General features: G+C 49.6%; 1 protein-coding gene across 1 annotated transcript; it reads left to right on the plus strand.

The window, feature by feature from the left end:
• Positions 1–1321: 1321 nt before the first annotated feature.
• Positions 1322–12275, plus strand: LOC311532050 (glutamine synthetase). Its single transcript, XM_084650110.1, has 7 exons — positions 1322–1479; positions 2288–2463; positions 3402–3563; positions 6506–6652; positions 8420–8547; positions 10455–10654; positions 11535–12275. Exons 2-7 carry the CDS (start codon positions 2298–2300, stop codon positions 11854–11856), a joined length of 1125 nt encoding a protein of 374 aa, XP_084506236.1. The 5' UTR covers positions 1322–1479; positions 2288–2297; the 3' UTR covers positions 11857–12275.
• The last annotated feature ends 4120 nt before the right edge of the window (positions 12276–16395 follow it).

Consider the following 16395-nt stretch of genomic DNA (forward strand, 5'->3'; position numbering starts at 1 on the left):
AGTGGGGCTGCCGGTGGGCGGGAAGCTCTGGGGCGGGGGAGCTGATTGGGGGCTGCTGACATATTACTGTGGCTCTTTGGCAATGTACATTAGTAAAGTCTGGCTCCTTCTCAGGCTTGGGTTGGCCATCCCTGCACTGGGGCATTAGAAATCAGCTAGATGTTCCCATTCGGGCTCTGAAAACCAGTGAGGGGGATGGGTCTCTGAACCCAAACAAAACATCTACATGGCTATTTTTAGCACCAATCTCAAGACTGCAGATCTGGGCCCCGAGACTTGCTGCCGCAGGTTTTTTGTTTGTTTTTGATTGATTGATGCTAAATGTCAGTATTCTTAGCCATTTCAGTACGGGTCAAAGCATGCACCCAAGTGGGCTGCTCCTATTACAGAAAGCCACACACAAGTTACTGTGCAGGGCATTTTGTTTTGGTGCCATAGGTGGGCAGAGCTCTGGCCAACACTGCCGTTTCATCCACCGGTGTCCCCTATTGATTTACACCACTGTGACGGGACTGGGAATCTGCTAAATGCTTCAGGTTACATCAGTCTCATCTGTATTTTTTGTTTTTAAATGAAAAAGCTTTAAAAGGGCAAGCTTCTTTTCGAGCAGACCCATTCGATCATTTCTCCAGCTGCTTCTACCCTTCGCTAGTTCTAAGGTCCACCCATGCTCCCACCAACCCAAGACCCAGCCCAAGCTAGAACTGATCCTGAAAAGCACATTCAGAGTGGAGATCGGGCAGAAAGGACATACCTCCCAGAGTCCTGCTAAGGTCCCGCATCCATAATTTGTGAGTCATGTCCCTGAAAATCATGAGCTTGGCTTAAAAATAATGATTTTTCCCCCCATTATTTTGTGTTTTTATTTGCTGTCTGGTTGCCTTATTTTTTCCCTCTGCACCCCAGAGGAATAAAACATATTTTTAAAAAGCAAGCTGCTCTTCCTCTATCACTTGACTCCAGGAACTGAGGCGCTTAGAAGAGTTTTAGAAAGGAGTGTGGGGCAACACTTCATGTACAGGTCACAACTGCTGCCCCAAACACCCCCTTCCCCCTAAAACTTTCTGGAAGATCCATCCCCTGCCCCGCTGTGCCCCTCTCCTCCCCTGGCAGCTAGGAGCCTGGCTCCACGGCAAGCCCAAAAACCATCGGCCCAGCCGCCTTCCAGGCCGGGCGACCCTACAATAACAAAGCAGGAAACAACCCGCTCGAAGACCCAGACTTGTCCCAAGCTGCCGGGGCGGGGACTTAGTCGCAAACCTGGCGGGTGGGGTTGGGGGGGGGGGCAGACTCGAGCGCCAGGCGCCTCCCCCCGCCACCCCGTGGGGCCAGCCCTCGGCCGGCTATTGCATCAGCTGGGGAGCGGCCGCCCCACGCTGGCCCCGGCCCCGCCGCCTGGCTGGGGCGCCTATAAGAGGCGGCGGCAGCCGGGCTGCGGGCGGGGAGCGGCGGCTTCGGGCTCCTGCGCGGCCGGGGCCGGTAAGTACGGGGCCGGGGCCGGGCGCTCCCCGGCGAGGACGCGGCGCCCTGCCCGGGGATCCCGCCGGCCGGCCCCGGTTCCCCCCCCGGCGCTGCCCTTGCGAGTGGGGGCGCTCCGGGGCGGGGGGCTCCGGCGGCCCCCGGGCTGAGCCGCAGCGGCGCAGGCCTGGGCGAGGCGGGAGCCCCGGCCCGCTCCCCACCCTGGAGGGGGCGCCCCCCGCGCCGGCTTCACGCACGCCGGGGCAGCCGCCGGGTCTCGCTCCGCGCACTCGCGTCGCTCTCGGTTTTGCCGCTCCGGGATCCGAACGGCCCCGTGCCCGCCCCGCGGTGCCGCAAGCCGGCGGGGTTAGCGGAGGCGGCCCCTTGGGGGCAGGACTGCCCCGTTGCCCGGGGCTGGGCCGCGCCCCAAGTCCGCGGGGGGTAGCTGTATTTGTGGGGGGAGGGGTGCCCCCCCCTTTTTTTTTTAAGGGTGGGACAAGCTCCGGGTTTCATGTTCGGGCCTCCCCCCCCCTTACAACATTTAAATACGGTTTTTATTTAAAAAAAAAGGAAATGGCGCCAAAGCACCCGCTCTGCCGTGGAAAGGAAGTAGCGCAAGATCATAGAACCGCGCATCTGCCCGGCCTCTGTTACCCCTGGGACGAGAAATAAGCTGCCTGCCCCCTGGGAAGGCGTGAGCTATGGGGGCTGTCCGCCCCGGCCCCTGAGAGGGGGGTTTTCCTGCTCTCCCTGTGGCGACGGGACACTCTGTTCTGGAAGGGTATCTATAACTGGGGCTCTTCTTCTTTTGTTCTCCTCCATTCTCCAGATCCATCAGCATGTCTGTGTCTCACAGTTCCAAGCTGAACAAGGTGGTCCGGGACCAGTACATGAGGCTTCCCCAAGGGGGCAGGGTCCTGGTGACTTATGTATGGATCGATGGCAGCGGAGAAGGCGTCCGCTGTAAAACTCGAACCATGGACCAGGAACCAAAGTGCATAGAAGGTAAAGCTGGGCCTGTTAGCTGTTTGTGTCTGTAAATGGAGCAAAATATAGAAGCCAAGAGTTTTAGATGCAAGGCCTGTAACACTAGTAACATTATGTGAGGAGCTGCTGTATGTTTGTTTGATTTATTTGGTGGCATAATGCACAGAACTTTTCCCCCTGCGGATTATGCAAGGTGAATTAACAGGGTTGTGGATGTTATCACACGGTTATATAAGGTGGAATGGTAAATCGCTAGCCTTCTCCAGGATGATCGTGTTTGCTATCCATAAGCTCTCTGCCATCAGTGCTAGGATGGTGAGGGGGCAGCATTCTTACCTCTTAAGAGCAGGGCTCGTTTCCAAGAAGCATGTTTAAATGGGATTCCATCAAAAGTGGTTTGTAATGGGATTTGGCTAGGTGCTGTGGACACAGAGCCAAAGGCCTGGAGGCCAAACCTCTAGTTCGGGAGGCACCTCTGAGGCTGGAATGGAGATGTTAACCCTGTCTGGCGTGCTGGTCACTAAAAATGCAGTGAACTGTTTGAAGTCTAAATCTACTATCTTGTTTGAACCATCAAAGTGGTTAAGGGGAGTTAAAGTGGGGGTGCTTGCTGAAAGCCATTATACAAAACTAAACCCTATAAATGATGGAAACTGCTTCACATGGGGGGCTGCTGCTGCACCCCTAGTCCCAGCACCTATGGCTGTTGCTGGATTTTTGTCCCCTTTATGGTCAGTGATGGGAGTAGTAGCTACGGGACTGGGCCGTATGTAGGTAGGTACAGGAGAGTCAAAAGCTTCCTGGATTTCCTTTTGAAGCAGTTTTCAGTGGCATGTTGTGGAGTATATCCTCCCTGGGCTCTTGATTGAGCTCTTCTTAAAATTCTTGAACATTTAACATGATCAAATTGAGGGATTTTTAATCTTAGGGATTTTTCCTTTTCTTCTCGCTCCCAGATGTCCCAGAATGGAATTTCGATGGATCCAGTACAGACCAAGCAGAAGGCTCGAACAGCGATATGTTCTTGATACCAGTCAGGATGTTCCGAGACCCCTTCTGTCTGGACCCGAACAAGCTAGTGCTGTGTGAGGTCCTGAAATACAACAGAAAAAATGCAGGTGAGGTTCCTGTCTGTCTGCACTGCCCTAAACTGGTTGTTCCCAGAGCCCGCGTGTTACCAAACAGACACACCAGCTAAGTGCCATGGGCATCAAAATATTAGGGCCTCATTCTCAGAAGTGCTGAGCACCCACAATGCCACTTGAAGTCAGTGGGAAGTTGTGAATGACCATGTGCTACTCAGTGACTGAGCTATAAGTGGTGAGTGGTTTTTGCGATTAGCTTAGGCATGCAAAAACCCCGGATCTGGTGCTGGTTATCTGCAGGAACCCGGTGTTGGGAGGACAGGAGAATTGTATTGAGTAGTCAAAAAGGAGCTAATGTTCTGCTTACATCTGTCTGCAGAGGTCACCGCACGCCTCACAGACCAGGCCAGCACCAAGTAATTTTAACCTGTATTCCCAAATGTATTCAGGGAGATTGTACTTACTGTAACCAGATTACTAGAACGTAGCATATTGAACACTAAGACCGAAACTTGGCAGTTAGGGTTTAAAAACATAGAAATGATTGTAGAGTTAAAGTGTATTTTAAACAAAAACCTATATGCCCGTACTCAAAGCTCGGTTAAGGTACCTGGGAGCCTTAGTGCCGCACCACACTCTCGCTTCCTTTCCCCTTGCCGCTGGAAAGGTCCACTAGTTGCTTTGAGAAAGGAAATCTGCATCTTGTATGCTCCTGTGAGGGCAAAGGCAGGTCAGGTGACCCCCTACATGTGGGGACCATGTGTCTGTATGCAAAGCTTTCTCTGGGATGGAGGTCTAAGGGATGTGGTGGTCCAAGATAGGGTGGGTGGGTTGGTTATAAAAACACTAAAACTCTGGCATTTCACTTTTGTGTGAAGTACCATAGTGTAAATCCTGACTTCTGGACTTTTAAAAATAATTATTGTGTTGTCAATTACTGCTATGCTTCTATTCTGACAAAGGCTTTCTTTAAGAATTGCCCTACTTTTTGAGACACCAGTCTAATAACAGTGTGCAGGCTTGATGTAGATGGAAAGCTCAGTCCTGGGTCTCTACTTATAAATTCATGTTGGTGGGCTCTTTAAGTTAATTCTTGTAACATACATAAGGTAATCATCAAGTGATCCATTCCCAGCTTCTGGCAAACAGAGGCTAGGGACACCTATCAAGCAGTAAGACAGCTCTGAGGAGCAACTGTTGTGATCTCAGATGACTGAATTTATGGCTTAAAGTAGTCGAAGTATTTAAATCCATGCACTTGGCTGTATTCTGTCAAACAGGGAGGTTATCCATGTTACTGTGTTTAAAGTAATATGGTTGAATAGCTTTGTCAGTCACCAATAATTTAAGCATATGAGACATTCTGTATAAGTTGAATTAAGGGGCATTTGGCTTGACGAATGGAGGCAGTGCTTTTCTGGCAAAAGTACCTAGAAAGGTCCTGTCATCCACTTCAAATTTCCTGTGGTTACAATATTTTGTTTAATTAAATTAGCCAACTATCATCTAACAGATAAAGGAAACAGCTGATTCCTAGCAGCTAGCCTGGGGCTCAGTTGTATCTTTAAAGCAGTGGCTCGTTTTGGGGCTGAAGTGGAGCCAGATTCTCCCCCAGTAAGAGCTTCAGGAGACAATAGCTCAGTTTCTGAAGCTTGTTTAAATGCATCTGTTGTACCATGTTCATGATCCTGGTAGAGCTAAAAAGATTCAATGGGGAATATGGCAGCCAGTGTTGCTCATAACAGTTGGCACTTACCTAGTACCCAGTGAGTGCCAGTCCCCGAACTGACTTTTCTCTGAAGGTGCCCAGCTTACATGGTTAGAGGGTCTCTTCAGTTTTCTCTCCACCATACAAACGTTCTAAGTGTGACCTTTAAAAGAAACAGTTGCTGGTGCTCTGTCATTATTTACACATCCCTGGGATTTGTGTCGCAGCAGCACTTGGGTCTCTTCAATGAGCACTGTTGGTAAAAGTGCAACTTATTGCCTGCAGGGTGCCATTTTCAGTGACAGGGAAAACCTGTTGTTTCATTTCCTTCTTCTCCCCTTTACCTGGATTCTTCCGTTTCTGGTCTCTCTTGGGCCAGCAGTATCTTCGGGACTGTTCTGATGGGTTTCTGTGCCACTCCCAGCGGGGAGAAAGCCAGATAGACGAGCCCTGGCACTCAATCAGCTCTTGCAAGCTGTCAGCCAACTTCAATGCTTGCCCAGAACATAGGGGGCAGTGAGGTGGGAAGAGAGCTCAGGAAAGCTTGGCTGGGGACATGTGCATAGGGTGGGAAGATGGCCTTCTTCTGAGTAAGGGACTGTCCATCTGTAAAATGGGAAGACTACTTGCCTACCACTGGTGGCAGTCTAAATCCATACATACTTGGCAGATGGCCAGATACTGTGGTGATGGGAGACATCAGGGCATATGGCTACTTAGATGTTTGTGGATTTTTGTATCTATTTTAATGGTCTGAGGGTTAAATTTGCACTTTGTATATAAAATTACACACCCTTTGAAATCGAGCACTGTTGTCTTCCTCCAATGCTAAAGCAAATGATGGGTGAGCAGAGAACATTTTATTCAGGGATGGAGGGAGATGACCCTGTGTAACAAGTTACGTTCCTTATTCCCTTCCCTGCTGTTGACCACATCTTGTATTGGTCTGGATTTATCGACCTCTCAGCCCAGCTTTTCCACAGCCAGGGCTGTCCTAGTCCTATCTTTGAGACAAGTCTGTTGCCGTGCAAACCAATACAGTGTCATGAATTCATAACGACAATATTGGTTGCAGATTCCCAACAGAGAGAGGCTGGCTGGAGGAGAACCCTCTATAGCTCATAGAGGGCTATTCAGGGAAAAGTGCCAACTGGTGTCTTTCCCAGTAAGAAAGGCCCTCAAGTGATGGGCTGAATGAAATGCTGGAGGGGTCCAATCCCCAGGTTACATGTTCCAGGTCTAATTAAGGAATTTCTCTTCTCTCCAGAAACTAACTTGAGGAACATATGTAAAAAAGTCATGGACTTGGTTAAGGACAGCCATCCTTGGTTTGGAATGGAGCAAGAGTACACATTGCTGGGGATCAATGGACACCCGTATGGCTGGCCTGATAATGGGTTCCCAGGTCCACAAGGTAAGAGCTAGACTCTCCTTCCCCTGAATCCTCTCCTCCCCCTAGTATTCCCAGATTTCTGGTAGCTAACACAGTGGTACCCAACTCCTGCACCTCTCCTACGATGAAAGGACTGACTTCATGAGGTGCAGTTCCCATTGATATCTATGGCAGTCAAAGGCACTCAGGGCCTCACAGGATCAGTGCTGAACCCTGTGCAGTTCATGACTAGGGCTCCAATCCTGCAATGAGAACCAAGTGGGCAGAGCTTTGTATTCTGTGTGGGTGCAGGTCTTTTTTTTCCCCACACACATGCCCTGCCATCCCCAGTGCAGTTTTCATGACAGGATCTGCATCCAAGACTGTTTTAACTTGCTGAGTGAGCGAAACCCAGCAAAAAAGCTCTTGCATCCACACATCCCAAGTGGTACTGGTGGGTGGATGACCTTGGCTGGCTTAGTTCAGCTGCTGTTCTCACTTCAGACAGCCAGAACTCCTTCTGAAGGTGTTGATCCAGCCATGGGCTTCTTGGACAAATCACCCTGCCAATTACTGCTCTCAGGCAAATGGGTGCAGCTTTTTCCTGAAACTGAAATTACAGGCAGCACTGTGCCAAGTTCTGCTAAGTACCAGCGGCACACCTGTTCATTGCATGCCCTGCAGATAACGTGCCCTGCAGTGGTACCACTCGCCTGACACTGCCTGAGATTACACAAACTTTTCCATTCTAGAACTTGTTTGTTGAGGGTTTGAGAACTTGGTTGGGGGAAAAAAAACTGCAGGTGGTTATTAATGTAAAGACTGGTCGTGTGAAGGTTGCGCGCTCCAGCAAATTCCCCCACCCCCTGCACACAAACTGGTTCGGCTGCCTAGACTGGATTGAGTGGGGGTAGTGACACTATTCTTTAAAATCCCCTAACTGGGATTTTTTTCTCAACATCTCCTTTTTCTCTCTGAGTTTGTACTGCAGAGCTAACTGCCTTCTTTGAAGGAGGAAAAACCTGTAGCAAACTGCAGCAGGTTAACACTCATTCAGGTTCCAAGTTTGTTGCAATAAACACAGGCAACATTAGCTGTCAAAACAATCTCAAAAAGCCAGCCTTAGTGTTAGGGGTGGAGTTCATTGTAATGGAGCAGTTCTTCACTTCCTTTCTTCCTGCCACCCCCACAATGGGAAATGCTCCATTTAATTGGGACCAGTTAGCTTGTGCAGTCTCTCTGCTGGAACTTTAAGTACTAAGGAATACAATAGCTAGAAGTTAAATGAGGTTTATGGGAAAATGGATGCTCCTTCCAAGTTTACTGTGGGAATACTGGGGAACAGCCAGAGACTAAATGGCCCAGAGTGTTGGGAATGGATTATGGAGCATTGCACTTCCTAGCTGCTGTTCCAATCAGTCCCCTCGCTGGTCATGTCCACTGAACAGCTCTCACGTGGAGCAGCTTTTGGTCTCAATACCTTTCCCATAGGATGGGCAGGTGTCCACACAACAGAACAGCCCTTTCAGTTTGTCACGTTGCTGGCAAATCTCAGCAGAGGCCTGGATGTGCCGGGGGATTGAACTGCTCTTGCTCCTAGATGAAGTCCCTTCAGCTCAGTGTGGAGCCGAGCTGGAGAAGCCATTGCATCTCTGTGGTTATTAGGGCTCTTGTGCAGGAAGCAGAGCCCTGAGAACATCTCTGAGTTCTAAATGCTTGCTGGAAGATAAGCCTGTGGGATGGGATATGAAGAGTCACTGTTCTTCCCTTGAGCTTGACTTGGTTGGTGACGTGGTGTCTTCCTTCTAGGGCCTTATTACTGTGGGGTTGGAGCAGACAAGGTGTACGGGCGAGATATTGTCGAGTCCCACTACAAGGCATGTATCTATGCCGGGGTGAAGATATGTGGCACCAACGCTGAGGTCATGCCCTCCCAGGTATGTACGGAAGGAGCATTTCTCATTGCCCCTGTCAAGAGAGCGTTCGTTGAGGCAGGAAGCTGAGGGAATTGGAATACTTACCTTGCGCTGCCTGCCAGTGCCCCGAGCATTAGCTCTGCAGTGCTATCCCTGGGGATCTGGTTCTTGCAGTCTCCAGCTTCCCTCTCCCCCACTTACTCACAGCTGCTGCAGCACCTGACCTCTTGCCCAGTACTGAAGAGAGCTGTCTGCACTGAGTATTCATGGTCTTCAGCAAAACTATGTGGCAGGGAGAAATGAGCTCCTTCTCCACCCAGGGTGTCAAGGTTCCTTCCCCACTCTGAACTCTAGGGTACAGATGTGTGGACCTGCATGAAAACCTCCTAAATTTATTTTTACCAGCTTAGGTCAAAACTTCCCCAAGGTACAAACTATTTATTTCCCTTTTTTCCCTTGGACTTTATTGCTACCACCACCAAGCGTCTAACAGATATATAACGGGGAAAGAGCCCGCTTGGAAACGTCTCTCCCCCTTCCCCCCACCAAATCCTCCCCAAGCTCTACACCCCCTTTCCTGGGGAAGGCTTGATAAAAATCCTCTCCAGTTTGCATAAGTGAACACAGACCCAAACCCTTGGATCTTAAGAACAATGAAAAAGCAATCAGGTTCTTAAAAGAAGAATTTTAATAGAAGAGAAAGTAAAAGAATCACCTCTGTAAAATCAGGATGGTAAATACCTTACAGGGTAATCAGATTCAAAACATAGAGAATCCCTCTAGGCAAAACCTTAAGTTACAAAAAGACACAAACAGGAATATCCATTCCATTCAGCACAGCTATTTTATCAGCCATTTAAACCAAACAGAATCTAACGCATATCTAGCTAGATTACTTACGAAGTTCTAAGACTCCATTCCTGTTCTGTTCCCGGCAAAAGCATCACACAAACAGAGAGAACCCTTTGTTGTCGTCCTCCCCGCTTTGAAAGTATCTTGTCTCCTCATTGGTCATTTTGGTCAGGTGCCAGCGAGGTTATCCTAGCTTCTTAACCCTTTACAGGTGAAAGGGTTTTTCCTCTGGCCAGGAGGGATTTAAAGGTATTTACCCTTCTCTTTATATTTATGACACAGGGGAAGTGTGTTCTTCTGGAGAACCTAGTCTCCAGTGCTGAAAGGTTCAGCTAAGGCTTGGTCTCCAAGAGAAAGCTGCACCAGCTTCACTGAAGGTGTGATTTTTAAACTAGCGCCAACCCTGAATGGAGACTCCTGTTTCAGATTAGCTCAAATTATCTCCTAATTCCACATGAGAGGGTTGCACTCATTTTAAAATCACACCTCAAGTCAAACCGGTGCGACTTTCCCATGTAGACAGGACCTGAGTCTTGGCGCACTCAGTATGAGTCGTTCGGAGTTTTTGTTTTGGTTTGTTTTTTTCCCCTGTCCCTGCTGTCTGTGGAATAGGGCTGAGGGTCATTGGCAAGGCAGTGTGTGGGGGTAGATCTTACCCTGGCTGTACCTGCTCTCGGCATAAGTGGAGGATTTTACTGCAGTGTTGTCTGCCCAACACCTTAACAAGCCCTGAATTGATTCTAACCCACAATGAAGTGAGCCCTTCTAAGCTCTTGCTCCACTTCCTTCCGTGTTCTGCACTTGATCCTTGCTAGGCTGGGTAATACCTACAGATGCTATAAAGTTGCCTCCGAAAGGAATCCGATAACGCAAGCCTCTGCTTAGTCATCCCGGGTGGAGCAGCCTCTGGCTGCACATTGGCAGGAGCCGGATGATTAAACCCTTGATAAATAGCTCACTGGCGTGCGTGCCAGAACACTTGGCAGGAGTCCGCCATGATCCACTGTTGAGTCAAAAGCAAGTGGCTAAGGGAGATACCCAAACCTTAGCGTTAATGCTCATCTTTCCCCTTCTAGTGGGAATTCCAGGTCGGGCCTTGTGAGGGCATCGAGATGGGAGATCACCTGTGGATGGCAAGGTTCATCTTGCACCGTGTCTGTGAAGACTTTGGGGTCGTGGCCACGTTGGACCCCAAACCAATGACTGGCAACTGGAACGGAGCTGGATGCCACACCAATTACAGCACAGAAGACATGAGGAAGGAGGGCGGTCTCAAGTGAGTTAATGCCGTTGCTAGGCTGGAGTCTGTCTGGGGTCGTTATGGTTGGTAGCACCTTTCTAAGGGGCTTACTGACATGGTTTCTAGATAATGGGTGAAATCCCTCCCCACAACCTGTGCACAGGGTCCTCATGAGGCAGACCGAAAACTGGTTTTGTAGTTTCACAGCCAAAAGGGACCATTGGATCATCTAGTGCAGTGGTGCCCAACCTTATTACACACGACGGTCACGTAAACCGAAGCACAACCTTGTATGGGCCAAACAGATTCTACATATTTTAATAAGATTTAAAGTCCCCTGTGTTGATTCGTATTTTAAGTTTGGCTTGTTTTGTATGTATTTAGATAGGTTGTTTCTACAGATAGTATTGTCTATTTAAAAACCAATAAAGACACCCATGCATAAAATTTGCGCACAACGACAAAATGCTAATGCATCGTCCATTAGCATAGTGTGTTGAAACAAGTCACAGGCCTGATGAAACGCTCTGGTGGGCGTACGCTGGGCACCCTGATCTAGTGTGAGCTGTAGAATGCAGGCCATTGAATTTCATCCAGATTCCCCATGTTGGGCCCAGTGACTTCTGAGACGCACAAGATTTTCGTGTGACTGAAGACCACTGGTGTGCCCCAGACAGAGAACAGGTGAGACCGAGGTGCCGCTTGTCCCCGGAGCCCTGCACGCGTCTCTTGCTTGAGTAACTGCATTTGGCAGGATTCTCAGTCATGCTCACGCCCCACACTCAAAGAGCACTTCATGTTGACATGGTCTCTGTATTGCGGTAGTGCGTGGGAGCCTCCGCCATGGCCCAGGCTTCCACTGGGCAATGTGCTGCATATCTGTGTTTTCTAAACTGCTCCTCTCCTTGTCGGTTAGATGCATTGAAGCTGCCATTGAGAATCTAAGCAAGCGACACGATTACCACATCTGTGTGTACGACCCCAGAGGGGGCAGGGACAACTCTAGACGACTGACCGGCCACCATGAGACTTCGAGCATCTTTGAGTTCTCTGCCGGCGTGGCCAACCGAGGAGCCAGCATCCGTATCCCCCGCCAAGTCGGCCAGGATGGCTGTGGCTACTTTGAGGACCGCCGGCCTGCAGCCAACTGCGACCCGTATGCTGTCACAGAGGCCATTGTGAGGACGACGTGTCTCAACGAGACAGGGATGCAGACGACAGACTATGCAGACAAATGAGGTCTTGAAGAGGTGGGGGTTTGATTCTAATCTAGTTTCTCATGTGGGATTTATGAACATGTGACCTGGTCAGCTGTAAAGTCCAGACTCTTTAGAACTTGGCTTCTGGTCTTGTGAAATGGTGGCTTAGAAAAATATTTCTAGATGTATTGGGGGAGGGAGAATCTATATAGTTCTCAGCCAAACTCCTGGTTACTGGTTTTAGATCACACATGGGGGTTTTTAAAACTTGGATTTAATTTTTTTAATTGACTTTATACTGTGATGTACATAGACTCCTATGTAAAAGCTGCTGCTGTTGAATCTGTTCGCTCCCCACAACCCTCTTCTTCCCCCTCCGCCCCACCGTATTTGTATTGTAAGCTAACAATAAATAGTCTTATTGGCTGACATGTTAGCCAGTCTGTGCTATAAATACATTTTTTTGTGCGGGGTTTTTTGTTTTGCCTTTTTCTGTCATTTCTCCACAGATTTAATTCTGGGATCACTTACTCTACCACGGATAGGCAGCCACCTGTGGGGTGAGACGTGGCAGCTTTTCAATAGTGTACAGTGGTATTGGCCCTAAGGAATAGTTCTAGTTAGGAAACTTCGGGGGGCGGGGGAGAAGATTCCTGTTCCAAGCAAAACTGCTGATTGCTGACTGACGGGGAATTGAGGTCGCAGTATGTGCAATATCCAGCCTGCTATGGAATTTGGCCAAGATAATGAAGCAACCTTGAAGATGGGTGTTGTGGGATCTTTAATGACCAGAGGTGGTCAGGACCTTTGATTGTATTTCTTGACTGAAAGGCACTCGTAGAGCCCTATGTTGGGGTGTCCTACAAACCTTCAGTAACTCTGCTTCGTGCTGCACCTCTGTTTCCTGAAGGCTGCTGGACAAGGCCTGACCCTGCTTACCATGGACAGGACACCAGGTGGGATCACTACACAATGTGGCCTGACAAGAGCAATGAAGTCTAGTGGGATGCTTGCTGTATCTCAGACCCTGGTGACTGCCACCACAATGCCTGCAGCTGCTGGAAACTAACTCGAGGCAGGAGGTGCCTAACCTGAGTGAATGCGATTGCATCCTGATCCAAGAGAAGATGTTGCTTCCTGTTTGCTCTCCTGGGGGAACAAGACCAATCCCAATATTGGTCCATCCCCTGTCCCAACCCCGTAGCTCCCCACCTCCCAAATCTGGCAGAGCCCTGTGGATTTTTTCTTCCCCTGCTGCCCCATTTTTAACTATGCTTTTAACCACCTTTTGTGGTCCCCTGTGGCTGCAAAAGTCCTTTATGCTGACCAGTGGATGGCCTTATGTCCATGTTGCTTGTGAATATGCTGCAACACATGGCTCACTCGGGATGCCCAGGCAACAGTATGCATGGATACACCTAGCAAGTGATACTGATGCCCCTACTCTGGCTGCATGCCATATGTCCCCTAGGTGTTTAGCATGGTTTTGATCAGTCGGAGCTGTCCTGAGTAGAGCCCCCTACTAGCCTATTGCCCCATGGAGCAAGTGCTTGGGCTGTGGGAATCCAGTCTGGGTCTCTGGTACAGTAGTACACCAGGCTACCTCCTTGGAAGGAAGCAAGAAGAGTTGTCGTTTTCTCCCTACTGCATGGGATTCTGTTGCCACGGGCTCGATAACTGCCCCCTTCCAGTCTGTGGATCATTATTACATTTCCTACAGGTGCCTGGACGTCGCCCGTGCAGCGTGCACAGGGTCTGTGCATCCTGCTTCCAGCCCTAAAACAGGCTGGACGTTGGCTGGCTGCCTTGCCCTGACTCAGTCTGCTCCCGGGAAGCTGGAAGCCCATCCACCTTAGACGTGATTCTCCGAAAGAGCACATACAGCCTGAACAAACATGGCTGGGATGGGGTGAGCAGCTGGCAGTTGTTTACATAGCAGGGTGCGGCCGGGCTGACTCAGCAGCCATCCCCGTGGCCTCATTCCTAAGTATCCTAGTTAATGGGGTAGGGCTCCATTTACAGCGAGAGCCAGACTTAGTTTAACGGGGCCTGAAGCATACAAAGCAGCCATGGGAAGCAGTCTCTCAGGGGCAGCTACTCACTCGTGGGATTTAGGCATTTCTGTGGGTGAGGAAAAGGAGGCGGTGTGGACCCATCACTCAGATTTGTCATGTGCCACTGACACTCCTGGCTTAAATGTTACAGGGGGGAAGGTCCTCTTAACCCATCACCTTCAAGGTAGGTTCTGCCCTATGCTCCATTAAGGAAATAAGGGCCAAGCCCTGGGGTTTGGCTCAAAGCAATGTTTACCAGGCTGCCTGCGTCTTGATTCCTACAGAGTTTATTGACAAAGTGCAGTTTAAAAGCCTGAGCAGGATCATTTCACCACAGCGCAATCGGCTGCCCGTCACTCGCTCAGCTAGTTGGCGTGGTAGCATTGGACTAGGGGTGAGTGCCCAGAGGGCCCCCTGGCCGAAGGGCAAGCCAATGGCTATAGGGTGCCCAAGGCAGCCACCAACCTTGCCCCAGCTTGCTGCCTCCTGGTCAGGGCAGGGCACGGGAAACGCAGATCGGATACAGGTGCTGAATGCAAATGTAGGACACGTACTTCTCCGGGGGCTGGGCTGAGTGGCTCGTCGTAAACGGGCAATAAAAAGCTGCACGCATGGAATGATGCAGCTTGACGCTCCCACCACCGAGCAGCCTTTTTCTTTTGCAGAACTGAAGCTTTTCTGCTTAAAGATACGACCTTTCTAGCCAGGCCACTTGTGAAGGAAAGCCTGAGTGTGCAGAACGCATGCAGGGCTCCTCGAAGGCTTTGCTACACTATAATTGGTGGAGAACCCACTTACTCAAGGCCAGGACCTCTTTGTGTTGTAAGATGCACTTTTAGCAGAGAGGGGACCTCCCCATGTCTCCAGGGAGCCTCTCTGCCTTGCTTAGGCCAAGGAGGTAGTACGCTGTAAGGGCATGGCACAAAACCCAGGGCTTCTGCCCATCAAAGTGATAGGCTAACTAGAGAACAGCAACCCTATCTGTCCAAATGACAGACCATTGCAAGCCACCTTACAGAAACAAAGGGAGATAGTGCTGGGTGGCTTCAAAAGGCTCCTGCAGGGCAGCTGGGGGGATTTCTAAAATAGTGTGCCCAGTCACAACAGACTGCTTCATCCTTGAATATCCTTTGGTGACTCCGTGTCCGGTATTGGTGTAGGGCCAGTACTTAAGAGCCTGATTCTGCTCCTGTAAATCAGGAGACGCTCCCTTGGAGCGGAGGGCATGACACCAGGCCAGACCTCTGAATTGGACTCTACTAGGAAACCTGGCACACTCAGGCTACCATCGGAAATACAAACCCTGTGGGGCTGTGCAAGAATTTCCTATTGGCTCTGAACATAACAGAAGCGTCCAAGGGCTGAATGCTGCCTGGAGTAAATTTAGAATAAATGCACTGACATCCCTGATCTGCCTGGCAACAGACACTTCCAGTGAGGGTGTGGTGAAAGCAACAGGGCCAGAATTTTCCACTACTAATTTTTTGTAACTTCCTAATGAGAAAGGGCAAATATGAGCACACTTCTTAGCGTGAAATGCTGTGCTACTGAGGAAGGGATCGTTCTCAACAATGTAAGGAATGGTATTTACTTTTGGGAAAATAAATAAAGAAATGTAAGTGTGGAACAGAGAGGTTCTTTATAATTACTTCTCTGGCCACCACCAGCTTGCAGAGAGAGCACTTGGGAAAGATGGTTCACCCAACATTATGTTATGTTCCCTGTGCTAAGCTTTTGGGGAGGGGGCCCTAAACACACACAGACTTATTTTTCAAAGGGACATCAAGCTGGTTTGCTAGCTCCCTCCACTCATTGTAGCATCAACACAGGCCCTAGTGGATTTTGATTGCCACAATGCCCCTGTGAGCTCGGGAAGCATTATCCCCCTTGTATAACTGGGAAACTGAGGCACAGAGACAATTCAGTGACTTTCCTACAGGGCGTTTGTGGCGGAGATAGGAACTGAACCCAAGTTTTCTGAAGCCCATACAGGTCCTTGATCCACTAGACCACCCTACTCCGATGGAGAGCTACTGGTAGCTTAGGCACAGCCGAGGCACAGATCCTCAAAAGTAGTCAGTTACCTATCTCTCATTGATTTCAATGGCAGTTAGGCACCAAAATACTTCTGGGGACCTGGCCCGTACCTGTTATTTGCAGCCTTTGAAAGTCTTCCCCAAGACATTATGTTCCAAGCATGTATTTTTGGTCAAAAAAATGGCCAGAACTGATGGTGAAATTGTCCACCCACATGGCCAGGCACGACAGACACTTGAGGGAGCCATTGCCAGGCCACTGATGGCATGAAATGTCCTTTGCAAGCTTGAAGCACAGCCACACAGCAAACCTGGGTTGGTGCGTGTGCGTGCCATACAGCAGCGACTATGCCCAGGGCATGCCGGGATTCCTGAGACCTCCGGCCCAGGGGCTTGTGGGTAATGTACATAATTTACATAGACGTCGAGACATGCTGAACTGCTGCAGCCATGATGTTTGTCATTTCCTGTTTGTGCTGTGGGAAGAC

This window comes from Lepidochelys olivacea (genome assembly GCF_965140295.1).
Source record: "Lepidochelys olivacea isolate rLepOli2 genome assembly, chromosome: 16".
NCBI classification, from domain to species: domain Eukaryota; kingdom Metazoa; phylum Chordata; order Testudines; family Cheloniidae; genus Lepidochelys; species Lepidochelys olivacea.